This window comes from Sorghum bicolor, chromosome 1 (genome assembly GCF_000003195.3).
Source record: "Sorghum bicolor cultivar BTx623 chromosome 1, Sorghum_bicolor_NCBIv3, whole genome shotgun sequence".
In the NCBI taxonomy this organism is placed as follows: Eukaryota; Viridiplantae; Streptophyta; class Magnoliopsida; order Poales; family Poaceae; genus Sorghum; species Sorghum bicolor.
The window spans coordinates 46668208-46694791 of NC_012870.2; the positions used below are offsets into that span (position 1 = coordinate 46668208).

Sequence of the window (26584 nt, forward strand, 5' to 3'; positions counted from 1 at the left end):
TACCTCCACGCGGGTTGTTCTCTCCAAGGACGGCACTGCCGTTCGGATTGGACAACGCCGCGGCATCGCTCGCCAAGACGATATGCCCAAACGCTCAGACATACATGGAAAGACCAATGGTCATCCCACGTAGTTCCGAAGAGCGGCGGCCGACGTCCGAACTGCCGGACCTTTCCCAAGTACGGGGCCTCCGCCGTCTAGGCCCCGGACGATACTCGATCACCTCCCTCAGGCAACGATGGCTGGAGGAAGGACGTGAATGTCTCCACGTTGCCGAGCTGGACTCCGACTCCGAGACAGACAGTTATGACCCTACGAGGGAATGCTATCACCTCGACGGAGCGGCAGAAACCACCGACGAGACACGGGATGCTGTTGCGGGTGGACGAGCCCCCGCGGCGCAAGAAGACCCCAGGACGCCTGGGAACGACGGACGGTTCGACCCTCTTCCTCAGGAAGATAGAACTGCGCAGCTCGCGCAGCTGCGGGAGCTCAAGATGAAGCTCGACGAAGATCGCGAGCGCCTCGTCCTGCTCGAGCAAATCCTCGAACAAGACCTGCCCTACCCGCCAGGCGGAAGTGTCCGCAGACGCGCTCGAGAGGTACATCGACAGATCGTCGGTGACACGGAGGCGGAGCAACCTGTCGGCCGTTTCCCTCGAGCAGGCCAAAATGTAGTGGCAGCGACGATGCTGCTGCGTAACATGCCAGAACCATCGAATTCCCAGGCCCGACGAATTCGGGATGAGGTTCAGACGTTGCTCCAGGTGGCAGCAGTTCAACAAGCCGAAAGTTCGGCATCTCGACGACGAGGAGCTGCCACAGAGAAGCGCGACGAACAGCCTCTAATCGAAGAGGAGGTGTCTGTCCAGCAACAACCTCCCCCTCGAGGCAGAAAGACCGCTCTCATCCTCCCTGCCGACAATCAACGTCGACACGACGCGCGACACGACGTCAAAGAAAGTAGACGCCGACGGCACGGAGACGCGGAAGAACGTGGTTATAGCGCGCATCGCGGTGGGAGGTACGACAGCGACGAGGACCGGGTGGCCCCCGAGCCACCAGGCCCGCGGGTGTTCAGCAGAGCAATTCGCAGCACACCCCTGCCTAGTCCATTCCGACCCCCAACCAGCATCGCGAAGTACAATGGAGAAACCAAGCCAGAACTATGGCTGGCCGATTTCAGACTGGCCTGTCAGCTAGGCGGCGCTCGGGGGGATGATCGAGCCATCATCAGACAACTACCCCTTTTCCTCTCCGACACCGCCCGTCGATGGCTCGAAGAACTCCCAGCCAATCAGATTCACAACTGGGTTGACCTGGTCAGAGTCTTCGAGGGTAACTTCAAAGGGACCTATATACGGCCAGGGAACTCGTGGGACCTCAGCAAATGCAAACAGAAGACAGGAGAGACTCTTCGGGAGTACGCTCGACGCTTCTCGAAGCAACGCACTGAGTTACCACACATCCCCGACCACGACGTCATCTTGGCGTTTGTCTCAGGCACCACCAGTCGAGACTTGGTGCGGGAATTAGGCCGCAATCGACCTCAGACCGTCGACGAGCTGATGGACGTAGTAGCTAACTACGCGGCAGGGGAAGAGGCAGTCGGCGCTTTCTTCAGCTCAGAAGGAAGAAAAGGCAAGCAACCCGTCGATGAAGAAGGGACTTTCGGTCGAGGCCTCAAGAAAAATAAAAAGAAGCAGAAAGTACGGCAGTTCCACCAGCAAGACTCGGGTGACGACCTTGTCGCCACGATGGATCGAAAGAAGCCGCGAGGCCCTCCGGAGGGGGGAATCTTCGACAAGATGTTGGAGGAGCCGTGCCCTTACCATAAGGGAGGCGCTAACCACAAACTCAAGGATTGCCGCATGCTGAGAAAGCATTTCGACGGTCAGGGACTCAAAAAAGATGCGCGTGATGACTCCAAGAAGGAGAAGGCTGGCGGCAAGGAGGACAACAAAGATGACGACGGTTTCCCCGCCGTCCATGACTGCTACATGATCTATGGCGGGCCTTCGACTCAGTTGACCACGAGGCAACACAAGAGGGAGCGTCGCGAAGTCTTTGCGGCAAGGATGGCGGTGCCCCAGTATCTTAGCTGGTCAAGCACTCCCATCACCTTCGACCGAGAGGATCACCCCGACAAAGTGGTCGCCCCAGGCGTCTACCCGCTCGTCGTCGACCCCATCATCGTCAACACCCGACTCTCGAAAGTGCTGATGGACGGCGGCAGCAGCCTCAACATTATCTACCTCGAGACCCTCGATCTCCTCGGCATCGATAGAGAACGCCTCCAGCCGAGCGCCGGCGGTTTCCATGGCGTCGTACCGGGGAAAAAAGCACTGCCAGTAGGTCGAATCGACCTACCGGTCTGCTTCGGAACGGCGGCCAACTTCAGGAAGGAGACCCTCACCTTTGAGGTGGTTGGGTTCCGAGGCACGTACCACGCCATCATCGGACGCCCGGGCTACGCGAAGTTTATGGCTATACCCAACTACACATACTTGAAGCTGAAGATGCCTGGTCCCAAAGGCGTCATCACCATCAGTTCTTCCTTCGAGCACGCGTACGAGTGCGACGTCGAGTGCGTCGAGTACGGGGAGGCGGTCGAGAGCTCCACCGAGCTCGTTGCGAAGCTCGAAGCTATGGCCGCTGAGGCTCCAGAACCTAAACGTCATGCGGGCAGCTTCGAGGCGGTGGAAGGTACTAAGAAGATCCCGCTCGACCCCAACAACTCTGACGGCAAGGTGCTGACAATCAGCACCGACCTCGACCCCAAATAGGAAGCCGTGCTCGTCGACTTTCTCCGTGCGAATGCTGATATGTTTGCATGGAGTCCCTCGGATATGCCGGGCATACCGAGGGAAGTCGCCGAGCACTCCTTGGAAATTCGAGCCGGTTCCAAGCCAGTGAAGCAGCGGTTGCGCCGATTCGACGAGGAAAAGCGCAAGATCATTGGCGAGGAAGTCCAAAAGCTTTTGACGGCCGGATTCATCAAGGAGGTTCATCATCCTGACTGATAAAAATGAAAGAGTCCGACCAGCTCGCGACCTCTTTCATCACGCCTTTCGGGATGTATTGCTACGTGACCATGCCATTTGGGCTTCGAAACGCGGGAGCCACGTATCAACGTTGCATGCTCCACGTATTTGGCGAACATATAGGTTCGACGGTCGAGGCCTACGTCGACGACATTGTCGTCAAGTCAAAACAACGAGGTGACCTGATCCAGGACCTCGAGGTTGCTTTCAGCTGCTTGCGCACCAGCCGGATCAAGCTTAATCCCGAGAAGTGCGTTTTTGGCGTGCCTCGAGGCATGCTCTTAGGATACATTGTTTCACAACGCGGTATCGAGGCCAACCCCGAGAAAGTCTCGGCCATCACGAAAATGGGGCCAATTCGAGACATCAAGGGTGTCCAGAGAGTCACGGGGTGCCTGGCGGCTCTGAGCCGTTTCATCTCGAGACTAGGAGAAAAGGCATTACCATTATATCAACTCCTGAAGAAGGTGGAGCGTTTTTCTTGGACCCCCGAGGCCGAGGAAGCACTCGAAAAGCTGAAAAAGACGCTGACTTCGGCACCAGTCCTGGTTCCACCTCAACCTGCGGAGCCGCTGCTCCTCTACGTCGCGTCGACGACCCAAGTCGTCAGCGCGGCGGTGGTGGTCGAAAGACAAGAAGAGGGTCACGCGCTGCCAGTCCAAAGGCCGGTCTATTTCGTCAGCGAGGTGCTTTCGGAGACCAAGGCACGTTACCCCCAAATCCAGAAGCTGATCTACGCCGTAATCCTTGCCCGCCGTAAATTACAACATTATTTCCTTGGTCATCCTATCACGGTGGTCTCTTCTTTCCCCTTGGGCGAAATAATCCAGAGCAAGGAGGCCATGGGAAGGATAGCGAAGTGGTCGGTCGAGCTCATGAGCGAGACTCTCACTTATGCGCCTCGAAAGGCTATCAAATCGCAAGCCCTGGTAGACTTCGTCGCAGAATGGACGGACTCCCAGCTTCCCCCGACTCAGGTCCAGGCGGAGCTGTGGACAATGTATTTCGACGGGTCACTCATGAAAACTGGGGCCGGGGCCGGCTTACTGTTCATCTCACCCTTGGGCGTCCACATGAGGTACATAATCAGGATTCATTTCGCCGCATCTAACAATGTCGCGGAATATGAGGCCCTTGTCAACGGTCTCAAGATCGCTATTGAGTTAGGAGTCCGACGCCTCGACGTCCGGGGCGACTCCCAACTCGTCATTGACCAGGTAATGAAAGCCTCGAGTTGCCATGACCCAAAGATGGAAGCATACTGCAAGGAGGTGCGTCGACTCGAAGACAAATTCCACGGCCTCGAGCTCGTCCATGTCGCTCGACGCTACAACGAGGCAGCCGACGAACTCGCCAAGATTGCATCTACCAGAGGCACAGTCCCGCCTGATGTATTCTCAAAGGATCTACACGAGCCATCCATCGACTTGGGCACGGGGGCTGGCGCCGATACCACCATCGCCCAACCAACCAATGCTGTCGATGCGCTCTTGATGGAGGAAGAGGTGATGGAAATAGAACGACGACCGGGTCGACCATTCGATTGGCGCACACCGTTCCTCGACTGCCTTATCCACGGTGAGTTGCCAGAAGACAGGACAGAAGCTCGTCGTATCGCTCGACGGGCCAAATCATATGTGATCTACGGTGAAGACAACGAGCTATATCGACGGAGCCCGACGGGAATCTTACAGCGTTGCATCACCATAGAGGAAGGCCGAAAACTCCTCGACGACCTGCACTCGGGGGCTTGTGGCCACCACGCCGCCCCACGGACCCTTGTAGGAAACGCTTTTCGGCAAGGCTTTTACTGGCCAACGGCCGTAGCGGATGCCGTCGAGCTCGTACGCTCGTGTCACGGGTGCCAATTCTACGCCAAACAGACGCACCTACCCGCCCATGCTCTTCAGATGATCCCCATCACCTGGCCGTTTGCGGTGTGGGGGCTCGACTTAGTAGGACCTCTACAAAAGGCAAAAGGAGGGTATACACATTTGCTGGTGGCTATTGACAAGTACTCTAAATGGATCGAGGCTCGACCCATCACTAACATCCGCTCCGAGCAAGCCGTCCTCTTCTTCTCCGACATCATCCATCGATTTGGGATCCCCAATGTCATCGTCACCGACAACGGCACCCAGTTTACTGGCAGAAAGTTCCTGGACTTCTGCGATCGGCATCACATCCGTGTGAACTGGTCTGCAGTAGCCCACCCTCGAACTAACGGCCAAGTCGAGCGTGCCAACGGCATGATTTTACAAGGACTCAAGCCAAGGATCTACAATCGATTGAAGAAATTCGGCAAGAGATGGGTCGAGGAGCTTTCCTCGGTCCTATGGAGCCTAAGGACAACGCCGAGCAGAGCCACCAAATACACCCCGTTCTTTATGGTCTACGGCTCTGAGGCTATCCTCCCCACAGACCTCGAGTATGGGTCACCTCGACTCAGGGCTTACAATGAGCAATCGAACAAAGAAGCTCAAGAAAACGCGGTCGACCAACTCGAGGAAGCTCGAGACATGGCCCTCTTCAACTCTGCTAGATATCAGCAGAGACTTCGACGCTACCACTACAAGCACGTGCGCAAGAGGGACCTCAACGTAGGCGACCTTGTCCTACGACGCCGGCAAAGCAACCAAGGACGCCACAAGCTAACCCCACCTTGGGAAGGCCCGTATGTGGTGGCCGAGGTCCTTAAGCCAGGAACGTACAAATTGGCGGACGAAAAGGGGGCAGTCTTCACCAACGCATGGAACATCGAACAGCTACGTCGATTCTACCCCTAGAAGTCCTAGATTTACGATCCTACTTTTTGTACGAAGACTTTGTAAATGAACGCATGAATAAATAAAGTCTTTCCCTCGAGTAGTTTCTTTCTGTACCGAAAATAGTCACGAATTATAGTCTCGACGTTAAAAGGGGATGCCGACCATGACCCATCATAGTCCGCACCCCCTCGGGGGCTACCAGAGGGACGACCCCTCCCCAAGCGTCGAAAAAGCCAAAAAGTTTCTCTATTTCCTACTTAGTAAACCTTGAACGATCGAGTAGTCAAGGCGCCTCGAGCCCCTCGAGGACCAAAGGATAGCGAGCCTAAGAACACCTACGCCCCCGGGCTATGGAAACTCTACTCACTCCCTCATCCTTGAGGAGATCGAAGCTGCGTTTTACGAAAAATCGAACAAGGAACACATGTGTAGGCGCAAAGGAAACAAAAGAACCTCGAGTGGAAAGGCAAACAAACATTTAATACTGTATCATTCAGAAATAGGATTAACTAAGTTTTATACAAGGGGCCCCAGGCACCCCGAGCAGGCTCGCAGGCCTCAGTCCATGGTACGACCCTCGCCACCCTCACCTCCGCCCGAGCCAGTCTCAGGAGGAAGCACCTCAGGTTCGAATAGCTTGGCCAGCCTCTCTCCAGGGGCCTCCGCGTCATCGATCAAAGTGTGAAGCCTTTCTTCGTTCTCCGCATCGGTCTTAGAGATGTCGGTGACAAAGCCGTGGGATACTACCTCCATGTCGTAGGAGAAGCCTGAGCAGACAACCGCCATCGCCCGCTTCACCCCGATGTGGAGGGCATCCCGCACCCGATCTCGCAGCGTCGCACCTAAGTAGCACAGCTGATCGACCAGTGCGTCACCTCGAGAGTCCTCCCTCGACTCATCCATAGGCTCGACCTCCCAAGAGGTCGAGAGATCGCTTATCGCCATCCGCACTCGACGGTTCAAAGCAACCTCAGCCTCGAGTTGAGCCTTGGAGTTGCGAGCCTCGGCTTGGGCGGCCAGGAGTTCGTCCTTGAGCCCTACAGATACCGATACAAAGGAGCTTTAGAAAAAACTCAAGCACACCTCGAAAAGGAAATTCGACAAAGGGAACGTACCTTTGATGCTCTCCTCTAGAGCCGTGTTCTCGCCAACCAATCTGGTATTGGCACGCTCGATCTCCCTGTTGGAGCGCGTCAGCTCAGTATTGGCAACACGGAGATCTTGGATCACCCTGCCAGCCTGAGCGACGGCTCCATTCTTCTCTAGCAGTTCTCCCTTCAGACGCTCGACGTCGTCAGAGAGACTGCGGGATCGAGCTCGCTCCACCTCGAGGTCTTCGAGGGCTTTCTTTTTTGCGTCCTCGGCGGCACCCCTGGCGACCTCACTTTCCACGAACGCCACCTTCATCTTCTGGAAGGTATCGCGGAGGGAGTCCAGGTCGGTCTGGAGAAGGCCCTTCTCCTTATCCAGGTCCGCAATGATGCCCTTGTGGGACAGGACCTCCTCCCGGGCTCTGGACGCGGCCTCCTCGACCGTAAGAGCCCGCTCCCGTAGCCGCACCGCCTCCTCCTCCGCCTTCTTCGAGACCTCTCGGGCCTCGGCCAAAGCAGCCTCCCTCACCTTCTTCTCCTCCTCGAGTGCTATAAGATCTTTATAAGCTTTAAGCAGCTTTTCCTGTGACTCGAGGAGTTGATCCTTGAGGAGGGGAAGCTGCTCCCATCCGCCCCTCGTAGCGTGAATGAAGCTAGATTTGATGCGAGAGGTCTCTTTCATATCCTGCCAATCAGGGGTCAGGGAGGTTAGAACACAGAAACCCAAAAACACCACCAAGATTGGAGCTCGAGAAACACTTACAAAATAAGCTGGCCCAAGCCCGTTGTTGATGACGTCTGATAGGAGCCCCACCACGTGTTTCATCCAAAGGCGGAGCTCCTCGACGTGCTCCCACTTCTCGACCTCCTTCTTGTCGTCGAGGAAGATATTGGGCTCGGACGGGTCGCTGGAAGCTCGGATACGAATCCGATCGGGACACCAGTTCTCCATCTCCCGATCGGCCCGCACCTTGACGCCGCGGAGAAAGTTCTCGACGGTCTCGAGGGAACCCCCGTGGCGCAAGAACAGGTCGGCGAGGCAAGGGAACCGCCCGTCGTCATCCACCGTTTTCCATGTACCGTCCTTACTCCCAGACGACCCGATCTCGTCCTCCTCAGAGGGGAAGCGATCCTCCCACGCTCGACGCTCCCGGAGGAACCCTGGGGCGATCCCGTCCATGCCGTAGAGTGTCCTCTTGATCTCGGACTCGGGGTCGGTGGGGGTGCGCATCATGTAGGCGAGCGCCACCACTCCGTCCGCTCGCCCCGATTCCGCTCGGATCGCGGCAGGCGCCCCCGGGAGAAGCCACGCTGGGGTGGGAGGCCCGTACACCGGCAAATCTCCCTCTTGATCGCCGGGCTCTTGCGATGCCTGCGGCGCTGGTCCGGCCAAAATCTGAGGCGGGGGCTCGAGTGGCTCGTTCTCTTGGCCCCCCAGCTGCTGTTGCCGCCCCAGCTGCTGCTGCAGCTCGTCATGCTGACGCTGCAGTTGCTCCTCCGGCTGGGGTTGCTGCTGCTGCTGCTCCAGCGACGGCTGCTCCGCCTCGCGCTCCCGCGCCTCCTCCTCCTCCATCTTCCTCTGCGTCTCGAGGGCTCGAAGGCCTGCGGGCCAGGGAGTCCGTCCTGCGACGTTGGGAGTCGACGCCTCTTCCTCCATGGGTCGAACGCCCCCAGATGCTTCGTTACCATCAGACGTATCGCTGATGGTGATGGGCTCCCCCTCGACCCCCAATCGAGGGGGCTCGGGGGCTCCCTCCGCCGCTCGTGTCTGGGGGGTCGCATCATGAGTTGGTGGCGGTGGAGTAGACGCGGGACGAGGCGAAGCCAACTCGACGCCGGCTGAAGGTCGGGTGCTTGACGGGCCTGCAAAACAAAGAGTAAGAGTTAGACGTTATGATAACCGACATAATAATATCGCGACACCCAGGAATTAACTACAAACCTGGTTCCGTTGAGGCGGCACCCGTTCTGAGCCTCTTGGCCATCGATGGTTGGGCCTGCTCGAGGGTCCTTTTCAGCCTGAGAAAAAGTCAGCATGTGAGGAAAGGCGAGAGAATGAGGGGACAAAGACCGCGATAACAAAAGGGCTTACCCCACGGGCAGAACGGCTCGCCTTCCGCCACCCCGCGTCGGGGCGCTAGGCCCCTCGAGGGCAGAAATTGGCCTAGGTACGTCGGGTCCCGCTTGGCGGGCGCCGGGACTCGCGCTCCTACGACCGGCACCTCCTTTCTCAGAGGCCGCAGCGCGACCGCGGGTCAGCGGCCCCGACGCCTGGGACCTAGACAGGCCGCTCTCCTTGGGCGCCAGAGGGGGGCGCGGTGCGTCCTGGCCCGCCTTGAGCGCGGGAGGAGCGTCGGGCCGGGGACGACGAGACCCGCTCGGACCCTCCTCCGGCGCCTCCGTCCGGGGGGCGTCGACGTCATCTCGAGGCGGGCCCTCGAGGATCCGATCGAGACGCGACGCCATCCCCTCGGAGTCGTCGCTACTCTCGTCGTCATCATCGTCGTCGTTAGGGGATTCTTCCTCAGGCTCCCCCCTCTGCCTGGATTTAGCTCGACGCGCCTCTAATGCTTGGCGGTCGAGGTTCTTCTTCTTCTCCCCCTTCTTTGCGGAGTCCTTGGCAGACTTCAGCTTCTCGGCGGATTGGCGCCGCTTGTCGCGATCGACCTCGTCCTCCTTTACCGGAGGCCTCGAGGACCGGACATCAATTCGACCCTGCCAAAACTAAGGTAGACTTAGAAAAAAGAGAGGGGAGAGGGGAAACCTAGAATCAAGGATGCGCGCAAGAAGCAAGCGTACCAGATCGATCGAGCCTGCGTCGGGTCGCATGGGGAAGCCGTTGACGTGCTCCGGCTTAAAATCACCGGCAATTGCGGCCCTGACTCGGGCCGCGACTTCATCGTCCGTCGGAGGCTCGCTGGACATCCGACATGCCTCGAGGTCCCGAGACGAGACGCCAGGGCCCATCTCGTCCATCCTTAGCGGTCGTGACATCAGAGGGAGAACTCTCCGATGATGGACGGCCGAGAGGACGAGGGCGGCGGTCAAACCTTCCTGGCGAAGCTTCTTCAGGGCGTCGAGGAGAGGGTCGAGCCGAGGCTGATGAGCTTGGACGACGCCGTAGGTCCAGTCCGCTGGGCGCTCCAGGATCAGACGGCCCGAGTAGGGAGGCAGGAGGTTGTCGTCGTTCCACAGGTAGAACCATTGAGAGTCCCAACCGGCGTGGTTGGTCGACAACCCTACCGGGATGTACTCCCGCGGTCGGTCCGTCTTCCCCGTCTTCTGCACCAGATTGAGGCAACCCGCTCGCACAGGTTTCCTCACGCCCGTGGTTCCGGTGGAGGCGTGAAACAGCTCGCCCCTGTAGAGGTGGAGCCACAGCTCCCAGTGCGGCATCATCCCTAGGAAGCCCTCACACACGGCGGCGAAGACCGCCGCCACGGTGATGGCGTTCGGGGAGAAGTGCTGCAGCTCCACCCCATAATGGAAGCAGAGGGCCCGCATGAAGCGGCTTGGAGGCGCGCCCAGACCATGGCGGTGGAACTTGGCGAAGGACACCACGTAGCCCTCAGGTGGCTGAGGCGTCCTGTGGCTCGCTGGCGGCGCGATCCACTCTGGCGACGACAGCGAGGTGCGGCGGCGCAGCAGTCCCTCCTTCTCGAGCTCCAACAGCCGGCGCTCCGTCATCGACGACGGGCGCCAGTCATCGGCGGCGACGAGTCTTACAGGCATCTTGGCTAACGGGACGGTGGGTTCGCTACGGCTCGAGGGGGCGTGTGCGCGTGAAATGACGAGAAAGCAAAGGCAGCGAAAGAACGAGAGCGAGAAAGCGGAAGGGAGAGGAACAGCGGTGACGCGACGACATATTTATAGGCAGCTGACCACCAACGGACAGATCCGAGAAGTAAGGTAACTCCCCCATAAATGCGCCGCCTGACATCTCTCTCTCCCTCCTCACAGGCCGGACTCTCCGAATTCCTCGCCGATACGGTGTCGCAACGTCATCCGCCTAAAAAGACGCGCCCAACGGGCAGAAATGCGAACCGCCACGACCGTTTCCTTCCCTCGTAAGCCAGGGGACATAACCGCAAAAGTCTCGAGAGATCGATGGCTGGCCCGCCGAAAGGGTTCGACAGCCGATCTCGAGCGCCAGAGTCAGGGATCCCCAGCAAGTGGTCGAAAATCGAGGCCCGCCTCGAGGTCTTGCTGGCGATGTTCAAGGTAGGATCGAGACAGTCGAGAGGAATCCCCCCGAAGGGAGGCATCGAGCCACTGGACTCTATCGAATGAGACCGGTATCCCCGACCACGTCGACCCTGCTTTATGAGGACGCCTCCGGGCTACAGCTGACCCCCCTCGAAAGGGGCACAGGTTCTCACTTGGACTACCCGCTAGGAACTCAATTGGGGATGAAAGACGCTCGCTCCATCGAGAGTACGTCGAAACCCACGAGCAAAAAACGAGCCAGTCAGAATCTTCCACCACTGGTGTCGAAAGCGTTTCTGCGAATTAGATAACATAACCCTCGAAGGAGTCAAAAACTCCTCCGAGGTCTCGGGGGCTACCCCGCGGGGTCGCTCGCGCGCCCCCACGAAAATTCAACCGTAAATCAAAACCTCCATTCGAGCGCTAGCGCTCGAATGAAGGCTCGGGGGCTACTGTCGAGGGTATCAGTAAGGGGTACCCTCAGCGATGCGCATTATGAGATTGCCCATACGAAGGTTGGGACTCCCAATTCAACGCCTTAATCTTACTTACGCGCCGCCAACGACGGTCGCAGCCTCGAATACGGGAATAGCGTCGAGCGAATCGGTCAGGGCTCGAGCAACGACTACCGTCGAAGACGGAAGCGGGCTCGAGCGAACCGAGAGACGTCGAGCGTTAGGACACTGTCCGCCGCCTGACGCGCGCACGCGGGCGGGAGCATTAAATGCACCTGACGTTTCCCACCTAACACCCGGGTCACGAAAGGCGTGATAGGGAACAAGCTTCTGTCCCATCGTTCTTTTTGCAGCCTTCCCACCGAACGACCCAGGGTGCGTCAGGACGCAGGAAACGAGGATGGAACGTCTAATCAGGACCCCCTCGAGACACCCAAGGTCAGCGCTCCGGATGTCAGCCTATTACGCGGCGCCCGACCCTCGACCAAACGAGGTCCCTTCTCGGGGACGAGTCGGGCATCGACTGACAACACCACCAGCTCCGCCGGAACCGCCACCATACCATACGAGCATGCGATCTCAGAACCAGCACAAGGCGGCTGGCAGGGCAGCACGTAGGAGCACGCGTAATCATCATCAAGCTATCAAGATGGGACGGCTCGAGGCCATGACGTACGGAAGCCTCGAGTAGGTCAGCGCTCCATGCGGCTATCAATCCCTACTCTAATATCTATGCATGTACCCTTTGTCTCTCCTTGGAGCTATAAAAGGAGGGACTCAGGAATAGAAGAGACATCACAACGCAAGCACACACACATACACGTAGTAGAGCGACACATTTCATTCCACGCTTGTATTCGCCCCTGTACAAGCACTTAGGTGCAAGATAATACAAACTCTCTCCCTCCGCTGGACGTAGGGCCTTCTCTTGCCCGAACCAGGATAAATCTCTGTGTCTTCTTGCATCACCATCCGGAAAGGGGAGCACGCATATAAATTTACTCGTTGGTGTGAACCCCCCCCCCCGGGGAAAGAACACCGACAACTTTGCTGTAGAAAGTTTTGACATGCAAACATTTTAAGGAACACTTTTTAAAAGCCTAAGCAAAAGAGGTTTCTAGGGCCTATAAGTGAAAGTATGACTTAGGTACTTAATTTGGAGATGTGACCAACATGAACATTGTTCCAAAAGTTGAGTTAACCATAGATGAACTATTTACCAAGGCATAGAGCACAAACATGAGCATGACACAAGTAAACACAAGCATAGGAAGCATAATTAAGCAAGTTAAATCACACTTTTGCATAAAATGACATGACCCAAGGCAATTGATGATCATGATATGCTTATGAAGATGATGATGCTCACGTTATGTATGTGAATGATGCGACCATAACACTGGGGTGTTACAAAATTCACACTATCTTGCATTTATGATAAAATATTTTCCATGATCATGAAGGATTTTCAATTCAAACAGCATGAAACATGGGGGCACTATGGTCATATCATAAATACAGCAAGGCACTTTATTTTATTTTATTCAAAAGAAAACAAAGATAAACTTTTACCTTTTCTTTACCTTACTTCCATCAGCGTGCCTCCATCTTTATTATTATTAAGTATATATATATAAATATATATATTTTTTATTTTTGAGAGACATGTGATGGATAAGATTTATTAAAAACATTTATTAGAAAACAAAAGGGATAAATACCGATTTACCTTCGGCAAGGGCTCATCTTTATAGTCTGTGGAGCCGGACTTTTCTCCCATCACTGTTTGCTTGATGATGGCTCATCCGTCTTGGGAGGAGGAGATGGTTGGACCTTCTTGGGCTTCCATTCTAGGTGGATCACCTTGGGCAGTGTGGCGGTTTGTTCAACTTTTTCTTTTACCTTCCACACTGTCTTCTTTTGTGAGGGTTTGGGGACTTCGTCCCTCTTTTCTTGGATTTTCTTTTCAGGGGCTTCTTTCTTTTTCTGCTCCTTTTTATTATTTTTAGGAGCCGCCTTTTGCTTTGGCTTCGGCTTTTGTTTTAATTTTTTTTGATAAGTTTTTTAGAAGTTGGGGCTGGATCTCAACTTCCCTGATGCCTTGGGGATTTGGCCCATAGCGGATGCATATCATGTTGTAGGATTCTTGACGGCGTGGCCTGAATTCGAACTTCTCTTCTTGGCCATTAATGTTGAAGCGGATTTCTCCCGCTCCCACATCAATTTGTGCTTTTGCCGTGCTCAAGAATGGCCTTCCCAGGATTAGTGGAGTCTCCTTGGTGAGTTCCATATTTAACACCACAAAATCCACGGGGACGTAATATCCTCTGATCTTGACAGGGATGTCTTGGGCAATCCCTGCTGGGTACCGAACTGACGAGTCCGCTAACTGGAGTGTCATGTTGGTTGGTTCCAAGTTGGTGAAGTTTAGCCTATCAAAGACTGATTTCGGCATGACGCTCACACTCGCCCCAAGATCACATAAGGCATGATCAAAATGTTGGGTGCCTATTGAGCATGTAATTGTGGGGCACCCAGGATCTTGCTTCTTCTCAGGTAGATGGTTGAGTATAGCTGCGCTACACTCTTCTGTCAGCTTGACGACTTCTGTGGAGGGTAATGGTCGCTTGTTGTTGATGATATCCTTGATAAACTTAGCATAGGATGGTATGTGCAAGACATCCATCAGCGGGACGCTGACGTTTGTGCTCTCGACCATTTCCACGAAGCGGAGAAATTGCTCTTCTCCGTCCTTCTTCTTCTTCCTCCACCTGGTGGGGAAAGGAAGCATCGTGGTGTCCCCATAAACTTCTGGAGTCGGTTCCTCATCTGATGATTCATCTTGAGGATCAACCGACTCAGCAGATGTTTGTTCTTGTTGACGTGGAGTTAGTTGTACCAAGGTTAGGGTTTGGTGGATCACGAGTGGTCTTACCCCCTCTCGTGGTCACCGAACTAATATTTTCAACACCAGTAGTAGACTTAGCAGTAGAAGCAAGCTGATCTATCTGAGACATTACTCTTTTATTGAAAGACGCTGTTGGGTATTCTTAACATCATTACCAAAAGTAGACTAAGTTCTCTAAATCTAGTAACGGTGCCAAAAATGCCAAACCTATCCCTCACACCACTTAAGCCAAGTTGTCATCCCCAGCATGATATAAGAGACGCGGTATTGAAATATGCAATTGCTCTTCTAAATAAATAATGAATGGGATCTGCAAGCGCACAGATTAATACCGATGTAGCATTTTAACCGGGAAGTATTCCAGGTATCGTTATTTATATTTTTACCACTGGGAAGGGATTAGCAATCATCAATATTGATTACAGAATAGAATATGAGTTTGAGCATCTATCATTGCATGTATAATTGAGAACATTATATCTAACTCATCATACAGGGATAAGTGTCACATAAAAGATATATGAAATAATAAATAGTGACAAGGATAATTAATCTGATCTAGCCACATAATAAATATGATAAGCACCTCAATTAGATACTCTAGAAAGTCATTAGCATGGTATTAGAACGAACTACAAGAATATTCCCTAAGTTATTCTCAACTATATAGTCTAGCATTATCATAGTTAGTGCAAGCATACTTAGCAATCATTGCGAGACAAGACTACGCCCATGCATAGTGATATTAGCAAGGAATATGAGAAACATAGCAATCACCCCCTGTAATAATGTTGCTCTGCCAGCCCAATACACGAGAGGGGGACTATATACGAATCAATGAAGCTGTCACTATCACGAACTACCCCACGATCTGGCATATTGGGTACAATCGCAGATAAATACGGTATAAGCACCACGCCTACACAATATCTATCATTTACCCATGGATCCGATGGATAAATGCTATACGATCCTAAGCATGTATATAGATCCAATCTAACTAAGCCAAGTACATAACTATGATAAACTAAGAACAATATAATCTTGAATATAAGAAAGTAGAGCAAAGTCATAAGCAATATATTGAAATAGAACAAAGTCATATTCATAATATTGAAGAACAAAGATAATTAGAAAGCAATTAGAAGCACAATTAGAGAATTACTAAGAATCCTCTTGACAGATCCAGAAACCAATCGAAGATTGACTCCTTCTAGTTCTAATCCTATGTAGCTATGCTAATCTAGATATCTAATTGATGTGGTGGCTCTAATCTTGATCAGAGGCTTCTTCTCCCTTGATGGAACAATGAATTAGGGTTGAGAGGCTCTCTCCTCCAGGGGCCAGGGGGTCTGGTTTTATAGTCCCTTCAAGTGAATATGGGCCGTTGGATCAAACCGACATAGATTGTATGGTTTAGATTCATCCTTTAGGTCGGTGGAGATCTCCCGCAAAGCAGAGTCCTGATTGGACTCCCAGAGGGGCGGGCGCCCAGGGCAGGAGGGCGGGCGCCCTGCCTCTGGCCCCGTTTCGCCTCCGCTTCGGTCTCGTGGCTTCTGGAGTCTTCTAGATGTAAGATAATTGCGTGGCACGTTGATATCTCTATGTAATCCCGACGTGTGGGCCTTTCTTCCGTATTTCCTGATAACCCCCTGCAGAAATAGACAAACACCAAAACTCGTGGAATTCTGTCAGATAAAACCCTAAGTCTAGATGTTGATTTCATTTGGATCCTTTTCTTTATTTATTTGATAATTAAATTTGATACTTAAGGACCGTCAACAAACTCCCCCAAGCTTACCTCTTGCTCGTCCCTGAGCAAGGATAGACTCAGCTAGTTGTTGCAATATATATATATATATATTTTTAAAATTTGACGGTACACATGCTTTTAAATAAGATCTCATCTCTGAGTTAGAGTAAACTGTCAAGACTTAAAACTTACTTACTTTACCTTCTACAATGGGACTTGTAACCGTCACTTCTATCTTGAGTGGTTAAAAGATAGAACAGTCTAGTCAAGTGCCATGTCTCTTATTCTTGATCAGCTATAGCTCTGGTGTTTTTGCAGATTTTCAAATAAAACTCAGAGATTCCTTGTATGATTCTCTCATATCTGTCTTTTGTGGTATTTCTAGATCCTTACCAAGGCAGTGATGGTATATGCCTTCTCTCAAGATATGTAGTATTTGTGGTATAAGGCATAGTGACATTGCCTTCTCTCTCTCACCCTACTCTAATAAGGCTTTAATATCTGGAGCTCATAGGTGGGAAATAAAGTATACATACTTACAAGACATGTATTGCATAGTCAAACCATAGATCCAAAGAAACAAGCCAATGAGTTTAATCAAGATGTGCATGTGTGGCGAATGAATGATGTATGGTGATGATGGTGATAACAATGGTGAAAACAATGGTGGTGGAAGTCTAATTCTACTTTGCTCTTTTGAGGGGATACATACCTTTCTTGCTTTTTTGAAACTTTATGAGGCGAATGAGATGCTCTTCTTTTTCTTTTCTCTCAGGTGGGTATCTTGTACCCCTAATTCTACTGTCGGACACTTGTCCATTTTTACCTCTCGTCTCACTCTCTTTTTTCTTTCGAGGTTCCGAGCACTTGCTCCTTTTTATTTCCTCGTATTTCTCTCTCTTTTTTTTTCTTTTTTTAGAGCATTCATCTCTTGAGATAATATAGCAAGTGGTAGTAACAAGATAACTTGAGCATTTATTTCACAAGGGAAAACAGAAATATTTTTGGCTATTCTCTCCCGGATTAGGAGTAGAATATTTTTGGGTAATTCTGGAGATGGAATGGGTGGATATATGTGGATGGTACTTCCGGAGTAGAAGTAGCATATATGAGTGAATGTGCAAGTGAATCTTGATTTAACCACATGACAAGTTCCTAAGGGTCTACACAGCTTGACCACACTCAATGCTCATAAGCAGTAAATAGTAAATGTGTGGCTCAAAGTCTAGCAAGCATGTATATATGGCTGTGGTAGGAATTTCAACTCTCATCATACAGGAACTCATCATGCAACATTTTAAAGATTTTCAAAGATAAAATTCTCCAGAATTCTAGCATCTCTAGGAACAGATAAACAACAGCTCCACCTTCCCATATCGTATCTGTTAACAACTTAGACTTCAGATCAAGTTTTCATCCCACAAGTTTAGGTCTAGAGCAAGCTTTAAATTATAACAGTTATATCTAAACTTGAGAGAGAACTTAAAATGTGCAAATTAGGCAGAGCAACTATTCATCAGTTTCATGCTTAAGTTTTATTTAGATACAGATTAGCATCGCTACTTTATTTATTTATTAAACACACTAAGCAAAAGATATATATATAAGCTTAAAATCTTTATTTGGTTTTTTATAGTTTATGTATTTTAATATTCTAATATAATATAAGTATAAAGATAGATAGAAATACTTATCGAGATAAAAGGGGGTGCTCTCCCCCAAGCTGAATTTTGACGTAATTTCTCTTGATGTAGCTAGCAGGTGGCAGTAGCTAGCTGGTGGCAGAGGTGTATTTGAAAGTCAGCAGCATTCTGACAGCGATTAGAATGTCCTCCGTCTGCTAGTCTTCTTGATTCTTAAATTCTGCGAAGCTCAAATAGACAACAAAGTTTGTGGAACTGATTAAGTGTTAGCGTAAATATCTAGCCTTTATCATCTTGTGACTCCTTAATAATTATTACTCCCTGTTTTTATATTTTTATTTTATAAAGCAGAAAAGAAATTTTTATTTTATTTTTATGCCACCACAGTGAATGTACTTATGGGTTTTATGCCACTCGCATACTCACATGGGGCTTACTGTTTTTCGCATTTTTATTATCTTTTATTTTTAAGATAGTACGAACATGATTAACTAAGTAAACTAATTGAAATAATTGAAAGGGAAAGGATAACTACCAAGTTTACCTCTCGGCAAGGCGTTCGGTGTTTTTAAGTCCTCCGAACGGGACTCTCCATTTTCTTAATCGTCCTGAGGTTCGTTGGGTGGCGTAGTCGGTACTTCCGGTGGCGCCTCCTCTTCATGTATAGTTATCTTCATTTTCCACACTTGACTTGGTGCTTCGGTCTCCTCTGGATAATTCTGTTTAAACTCTACGTTTTCTGACCTTATAACTTCTCCTTCGTAGTCTGCCCATCCGTCCTTGATGATCTGCCTCCTCTGGTTGCGGTTGCGTCTTTTCCTTACCTGCTTAGATTCTTCAACGATATAGTTAGGGTCAGTAAAATAACGGCGTACCTTCTCTGAGGGGAAGTGCATATGGACTTCTCCAGTTCCAATGTAGATAATTGCTTTAACGGTGCTGAGGAACGGTCTTCCAAGGATGATGGGTGGATCGTACTCGTCTTTTCCCATGTCAATAACTTGAAACTCTGTGTAGACAAAGTGATCGTCTATTTTGACTGGGACATCAGTTACTATTCCTTTAACTTCTCGAAATGTCTGATCTGCCATCTGGAGTTGAATGTATGTTGGTCTTAGTGGCATGGTTCCAAACAAGAGCCGATAGGTGACTGCGGCCATTATGTTGACGCCCGATCCGGTGTCACAAATCGTCTTGTAGAATCTATATCCATTTATGGAGCAGTAGATGCTTGGCATTCCTGGGTCGTCCTTCTTGGTCAAAAGCGGTGACTTAAGTTGGTGATCTTGGCCTCCATGAACTACAGTGACCATCTTAGCTGACTCGGTCCACACTTGCTTGTTCCTGTTCCTCCTGTTGGTCATCTTCCTTGATTCACGTCTCGATTGATCTGGAATTTGTGTAGTCTTGTTCTTGAAGAAAAATGTCTCCTTCTTCCCTTTGACATAGAAACTGATCTTAGCAGCACTAGCGTAGATGATAGCTCCTGTGGTGTTCAAGAATGGCCTCCCTAAGATGATAGGTGCTCTCTCATCATTTCCGGTCTCTACCACTACGAAGTCTGCTGGGGCATATAAGGTACCAACTCGGACACATAGGTTCTTCACTATTCCTTTTGGAAAAGTTATCGTCTGATCTGCAAACTGCAAACACATGGTTGTTTCTAATAAAGGATATGTAAAGAATTTTTCATAGAGTACCCATAATGTTGACGCTGGAGCCAAAGTCGCAGAGTGCTTCTGGAACGTCCACCATGCCGATAGAGATCGGGATGACGGGGCGTCCTGGATCGCCTCTCTTGACCGGCAGAAGGTCAGTAGAGAATTCAGTGACGGGGTTACTCCAATTACCTGCATCAAATGTGTCTACAAGATTTGCAGATTCTAATCCTTCCGGTTGTGATGGTATACCGGGGTTAGTAGTAGGAACAGCAGCAGCTATTTGATTTAACTGAGATTCAATCATTTTATTAAAGCTAATTTGATTCTTGATGGCAGTAGAGAAATTATCCATTCTATTATTTATATTTTCTAGCATTTTATCATTAGATGCTAATTTCTTAGATAGATTATCCATTAGCTTTCCTTGATTAGATACTAACTCTCTCAGAGGTGGAAAATTATTATTATTGTTGTAAGAATTGTTACCTTGATAATTACCTGAGTAGTTAGGCCTCTGTTGATTCCAACCTTGATTTTGTTGAGGACGGTTGTAGTAGTTGTTGTTGTTGATGTAGTTCACATCCTCAAGCATCTCAGGGCAGTGGTTGCCTGAGTGTCCAGTGTCTCCACACTCCTCACAAGTCATGTGAGAGTCGTAGATGTGCATAACTTCTTTCTTGTCTCCAGCTCTATCATCGAGCTTCTTCATGAGCAGGTCTAGCTTTGCAGACAGCATGTCTACCTCTTTCAGCTGATGCATACCTCCACCTCTCTTGCGTGTCTGGGTCCTCTCTTCATTCCAGCTTTGGTTGGATGCCATCTTCTCCAAAAGAGCTGTGGCTTGTGGTATTGTAAGTGATAAGAATGCTCCTCCAGCTGCAGCATCCATGGTCTCTCGGGCACTGTTGCCGAGCCCATGATAAAATGTCTGCATTAGTAGCCAACTCTCCATTCCATGATGGGGACATTCTAGGATGTAGTCTTGAAAGCGCTCCCATGCTTCTGGAACAGATTCATCATTTTGTTGCTGAAAACTTGTAATCTTCCCACGGAGAGCATTGGTCTTGCCCATGGGAAAGAACTTAGCCAGAAAGTTTGTTGAGCAAAGTGCCCACATAGTATTCTTCTCCTTTGTAGCGTAGAACCACTGCTTCGCTCTTCCTAACAGTGAGAATGGGAAGAGGCGAAGTAGTATAGCATCTTTGGAAACTCCTGATATGGTGAATGTGTTGCAAATCTCGAGGAAGTGTTGTAAATGAGCACTAGCATCTTCGTGTGCCTTCCCACAGAACTGGTTGGATTGCACCATGTTGATAAGTCCAGGCTTGAGCTCAAAGTTGCCGTCGATCTCTGCAGCAGGTCCAGTGCGGATGTTGTCCGTAGTGGGAGCTGAGAACTCGCGGATTGATTTGTTCGCCATGGCTTCAAACTCTGAAGACAAGTTCCGGTGATCTTCTTGATTGGATGAAGCTTCTTGCTGAAGTGTTGATGATTTCTTTAGCTTGGCTCTCGTCTTCTTGAATAATGCTTCGGGATTGTCAACAAAATTTCCTGGAAGATGTCTTCTATTCATACATTCCCCTGCATAAGATGAAATAGGAAAATATCGGGGTAAAACTGTATGAGAGAATAGATAAGCTCAATCATATTAGTGATGCGAATGATAACTCAAAATCTTTTATTCCATTCCTGATTAGTAATCAACCTTCCCCGGCAACGGCGCCAAAAATGCTTGTTGGGTATTCTTAACATCATTACCAAAAGTAGACTAAGTTCTCTAAATCTAGTAACGGTGCCAAAAATGCCAAACCTATCCCTCACACCACTTAAGCCAAGTTGTCATCCCCAGCATGATATAAGAGACGCGGTATTGAAATATGCAATTGCTCTTCTAAATAAATAATGAATGGGATCTGCAAGCGCACAGATTAATACCGATGTAGCATTTTAACTGGGAAGTATTCCAGGTATCGTTATTTATATTTTTACCACTGGGAAGGGATTAGCAATCATCAATATTGATTACAGAATAGAATATGAGATTGAGCATCTATCATTGCATGTATAATTGAGAACATTATATCTAACTCATCATACAGGGATAAGTGTCACATAAAAGATATATGAAATAATAAATAGTGACAAGTATAATTAATCTGATCTAGCCACATAATAAATATGATAAGCACCTCAATTAGATACTCTAGAAAGTCATTAGCATGGTATTAGAACGAACTACAAGAATATTCCCTAAGTTATTCTCAACTATATAGTCTAGCATTATCATAGTTAGTGCAAGCATACTTAGCAATCATTGCGAGACAAGACTACGCCCATGCATAGTGATATTAGCAAGGAATATGAGAAACATAGCAATCACCCCCTGTAATAATGTTGCTCTGCCAGCCCAATACACGAGAGGGGGACTATATAAGAATCAATGAAGCTGTCACTATCACGAACTACCCCACGATCTGGCATATTGGGTACAATCGCAGATAAATACGGTATAAGCACCACGCCTACACAACATCTATCATTTACCCATGGATCCGATGGATAAACGCTATACGATCCTAAGCATGTATATAGATCCAATCTAACTAAGCCAAGTACATAACTATGATAAACTAAGAACAATATAATCTTGAATATAAGCAAGTAGAGCAAAGTCATAAGCAATATATTGAAATAGAACAAAGTCATATTCATAATATTGAAGAACAAAGATAATTAGAAAGCAATTAGAAGCACAATTAGAGAATTACCAAGAATCCTCTTGACAGATCCAGAAACCAATCGAAGATTGACTCCTTCTAGTTCTAATCCTATGTAGCTATGCTAATCTAGATATCTAATTGATGTGGTGGCTCTAATCTTGATCAGAGGCTTCTTCTCCCTTGATGGAACAATGAATTAGGGTTGAGAGGCTCTCTCCTCCATGGGCCAGGGGGTCTGGTTTAATAGTCCCTTCAAGTGAATATGGGCCGTTGGATCAAATCGACATAGATTGTATGGTTTAGATTCATCCTTTAGGTCGGTGGAGATCTCCCGCAAAGCAGAGTCCTGATTGGACTCCCAGAGGGGGCGGGCGCCCAGGGCAGGAGGGCGGGCGCCCTGCCTCTGGCCCCGTTTCGCCTCCGCTTCGGTCTCGTGGCTTCTGGAGTCTTCTAAATGTAAGATAATTGCGCGGCACGTTGATATCTCTATGTAATCCCGACGTGTGGGCCTTTCTTCCGTATTTCCTGATAACCCCCTGCAGAAATAGACAAACACCAAAACTCGTGGAATTCTGTCAGATAAAACCCTAAGTCTAGATGTTGATTTCATTTGGATCCTTTTTCTTTATTTATTTGATAATTAAATTTGATACTTAAGGACCGTCAACAGATGCTTGTTCTTTAAACGAGGTGGTCAGGCCATCAAGCTTGGTGTTTATGTTTTCAAACATTTTATCATTAAAGGAAAGCTTTTTAACAAGGTTTTCATTTATCTTGGCCTGACCAAGAACAAGATCTTTAAGCGAAGGCTGGGAAGAACTAAAGCCTAAGTTAAACGAGGAATTACCATGGGGGCAATTTTGGTTGTTCCACCCATTACCTTGCTGTTGTTGTTGGCGAAACCCGTTGTTGATGAATGCAGCATCTTCCTAGGTTTTAGGACAATTGTTCCCCATGTGGCCAACATTTCCACAGTCCTCACACGTCATGTGTGAGTCTATGGCCTAGACAGTGCCAGTAGCTGGATCGGTGGCACATCCTTCCAACCTCTTCATGAGTATGTCTATTTTTGCGGCAAGCAAATCCGTCTCCTTAACGGTATGCATGCCCTTTTGTGTCTTGCGTCCCTCTCCCCAACTCTGGTTAGCCACCATCTTCTCGATGAGGGCTGTGGCCTTAGTGATGGTAAGGGAGAGGAATGCACCTCCAGCTGCGGCATCGATGTGCCCCTTGCACATGGCCATGAGGCCTTCATAGAAGTTTTGCAGCACGAGCCATCCTTCCATTCCGTGGTGAGGGCAAGCCCGGATATATTCCTGGAGCCTTTCCCAAGCCTCAGGAATGGACTCGAGTGAACATTGCTGGAAGTTTGATATCTTTCCCCTAAGAGCATTTGTTTTGCTCATGGGGAAGAACTTGGCGAGGAACGATGCGGCGCATTTGTTCCATGTGTCGACTACTTCCTTACTTTGATAGAACCATTGCTTCGCTTTCCCCGAGAGGGAGAAAGGAAACAAACGGAGCTTGACGCTGTCAGGTGCGACATCCTTAATGATGATGGTTTCGCACAGCTCAAGGAAGTTCTGTAGGTGTGCGTTCGCGTCCTCACTTGGCGAGCCACAGAATTGGTTCGCCTGCACCATTGTCAGCAGGCCAGTGCGGAGTTCAAATTTTCCAGTCCCGATATTGACAGCGGGCCCAACGGGCACGTTGGCAACAGCGGGGTGGAGTACTCGCGGAGTGACTTGGCCATCACGATTGAAGTGGATGGTGTGGAAGTGACCGGTTCTTCTGTCGGAGAAGTAGCAGAGGAAGAAACAAATTTCTTCTTGTTCTTCTTCCTTAGGCGTCCTTCTGGATTGTCGGTGAAATTTTCAGGCAGGTTGAAACCGCTCATACACTATCCTGTTTTCGTTCCATATAAAAAGGAGGAAGAAAACAAGAAAATTGACCTATTTAAACTATGGCTACCAATGCTTATTATTTAATCAATGTTTATGACAATGCTAGATGCTTTTGCATTTTCAATTGCCTTCCCCGGCAACGGCGCCAGAAATGGCTGTTGGCGTTTCTTAGCGAAACTATTAAAGATAGAGTTTTAGTCCATCCTTAATAATAACACTAGAAATGTTCTTGGCATATCCTAACCACCATCACTTCAGAAAGATAAACCAAGGCCTTCTACGGCGCTGGCCTAGGCAGTGCAGTCTGGTACTGATGATTAGAATTGCCAGATTGGCCTTCCAAACCATCCTTACTTACGATATGCAAAGCTGTGGCCCGGTGCCGTGTGGGTGCACAAGGATTACAATCTTAAGTAGAGGTACTTAGGTACGCCAATCGATAGCTCAGTTATAGGAATAAATTACTCTACAAGCGCACATAACTATCATTGTAGCATTTCAACCCGTGAGTATTCAGGGGTGTCATATTTATAATTTCCCGTAGGAAGGCATTGTGAACACATCTAGCTTTGGTTATAAACATGATTACTTATTGAAATGCATGGTAGACATAGTATAAACAGGGGTAAGTATGTAGTTGATTTGATAGCGGACACACATCGGAGCAACCTCAAGGAATAAAGGGAAAACAAAGAATAAAAGAACAACTACGCGAGCAGGCATGGTCGTATACAAGTTATACAACAGATCTGTTAGCAGGTCATCTAGCTAATAAGAACAAGTTAGAGCTAAGTCTGAGATACTGGGGAGATCTCTGTAGCTGGTCTGCCAGCAAATAGAGACTTTACATGACTCCTACCGAATATCCGAACGTGGGGTAATACGAAGAATGACAAGGCTGTCACCACCCTGCCACCTACCCCTCTGCCCGTGGGATACCCGCATATCCTCTGGTCTCCGCATACCCGAGCACCATGCCCGTGTACTTGGAAACACCCCCTAGCCTCCCGAGACCCCAACCCTTCGGATTGACAGGCTCGGCTAAGGGTGACCATTACAGCCCAGAGAACCATTAACTCATCCCTAGTTCTTCCTCTATTCATATTAACTTGATGAACGATGAAGAACTGTGATGAACATATCAAGAACATAGAGCTAGAACTATGAACTAGCTCATAAACTATGATCATGATATGAACAAGACTATACTCTAGATCAAAAGCATAACTGTATAAAGAATATAAGAACTTGCTCATGAAGGAAGGCATAATTGTATTCATACCAAGACACTCTTGATCCTCCAAGGAGACAAGCTCTCCTTGCTAGCTTTGCCTTGCTCTACTACTAGTACTAAACTAAAGAGAACAAGTGTAGAATGTGAGGTGTGTTGCTCCAAATGATGGTGTGTGTTACAAATGAGAGGGGAGCCATCTATTTATAGCTCAACTAGGACGGTTTGCGGGATCTAAATATAGTAGTAGGTGAAACCATCCTATGCATGCCGCCATGCAACCGCCAGAAGAAGGTGGGGCCGGGGAACCGCCACCAGGGTTGCGCCTGCAACCTGGGTGGGCCCCCCCTGGCCACCACCTTCGCGTGGTCGGTTGTGCTCTGGGCCCTGATCCTCCTCGTGGTTACGGATGGGTCCAGTTCATCTTTTGTGGGCTTTTCTCTATTGGAGTTGGTTTGCGTCTTTTCTAAATACGAACTCTTGCATTGCGCATTTCTTGTATCTTTTGCACTTTTCCACGTGTCATACCTGAAAATAGCATGTCTACCAAAACTCGTGGAAAGATTAGATCAAAGCCCTATTTTCTATTTATTTTTATTTATAAAAAGATATTTATTTTTATATAATAAGCGTCGCCAACACAAGCTGAGGCCTAGCACCTTGAGGCATTACACCTCTAGACCTGGCACTACACCTCTGAACATGTGGCACATGTACGCCATGGTGTGGGCGGTACATGTTCTGATTGTTCAACTCATACTTCTGCCCCTCATCTCTCTTCCTCCTAAAGCAAAACTCAGTAAGATGACCATCCCTATGGCAATACTCAAAGTGATACCTCATCTCTCTCGTGGGTGGTTGTCGAGGGTATCGGTAAGGGGTACCCTCAGCAATGCACATTATGAGATTGCCCGTACGAAGGTCGAGACCCTTAATTCGACGCTCTAATCTTACGTATGCGCCGCCATCGACAGTCGCAGCCTCGAAGACGGAAATAGTCTCGAGCGAATCGGTTCAGGACTCGAACGACGACTGCCGTCGATGACGGGAGCGGGCTCGAGCGAACCAAGAGCTGTCGGGCGCGAGGACACTGTCCGCCGCCCGACGCGCGCACGCGAGCCGGAGCATTAAATGCACCTGACGCTTCCCCACCTAACACACAGGTCATGGGAGGCGTGATAGGGAGCAAGCTTCTGTCCC

General features: G+C 49.5%; 2 protein-coding genes across 2 annotated transcripts; both read right to left on the reverse strand.

Annotated features, from left to right (window-relative positions):
• Positions 8685 to 14355, reverse strand: LOC110431952. Its single transcript, XM_021451818.1, has 2 exons — positions 13736 to 14355; positions 8685 to 8766 (listed from the first exon to the last, which is right to left on the reverse strand). The coding sequence occupies exons 1-2, from the start codon at positions 14353 to 14355 to the stop codon at positions 8685 to 8687; spliced, it is 702 nt and encodes a 233-aa protein (XP_021307493.1).
• On the reverse strand, positions 23254 to 23892 carry LOC110431955. Its single transcript, XM_021451822.1, has one exon. It carries the CDS (start codon positions 23890 to 23892, stop codon positions 23254 to 23256), a length of 639 nt encoding a protein of 212 aa, XP_021307497.1.

What these genes read in the sequence shown, in the direction of transcription:
- LOC110431955 (XM_021451822.1), bottom strand. Translation starts at nt 23,892, where the DNA reads ATGGTGCAGGCGAACCAATTCTGTGGCTCGCCAAGTGAGGACGCGAAC.
- LOC110431952 (XM_021451818.1), bottom strand. Translation starts at nt 14,355, where the DNA reads ATGCTTCCTTTCCCCACCAGGTGGAGGAAGAAGAAGAAGGACGGAGAA. An exon ending in ATTAATGGCCAAGAAGAGAA is followed by an intron (nt 8,767 to 13,735) that starts GTTCGAATTCAG and finishes TTTGTTTTGCAG; the next exon opens with GCCCGTCAAGCACCCGACCT.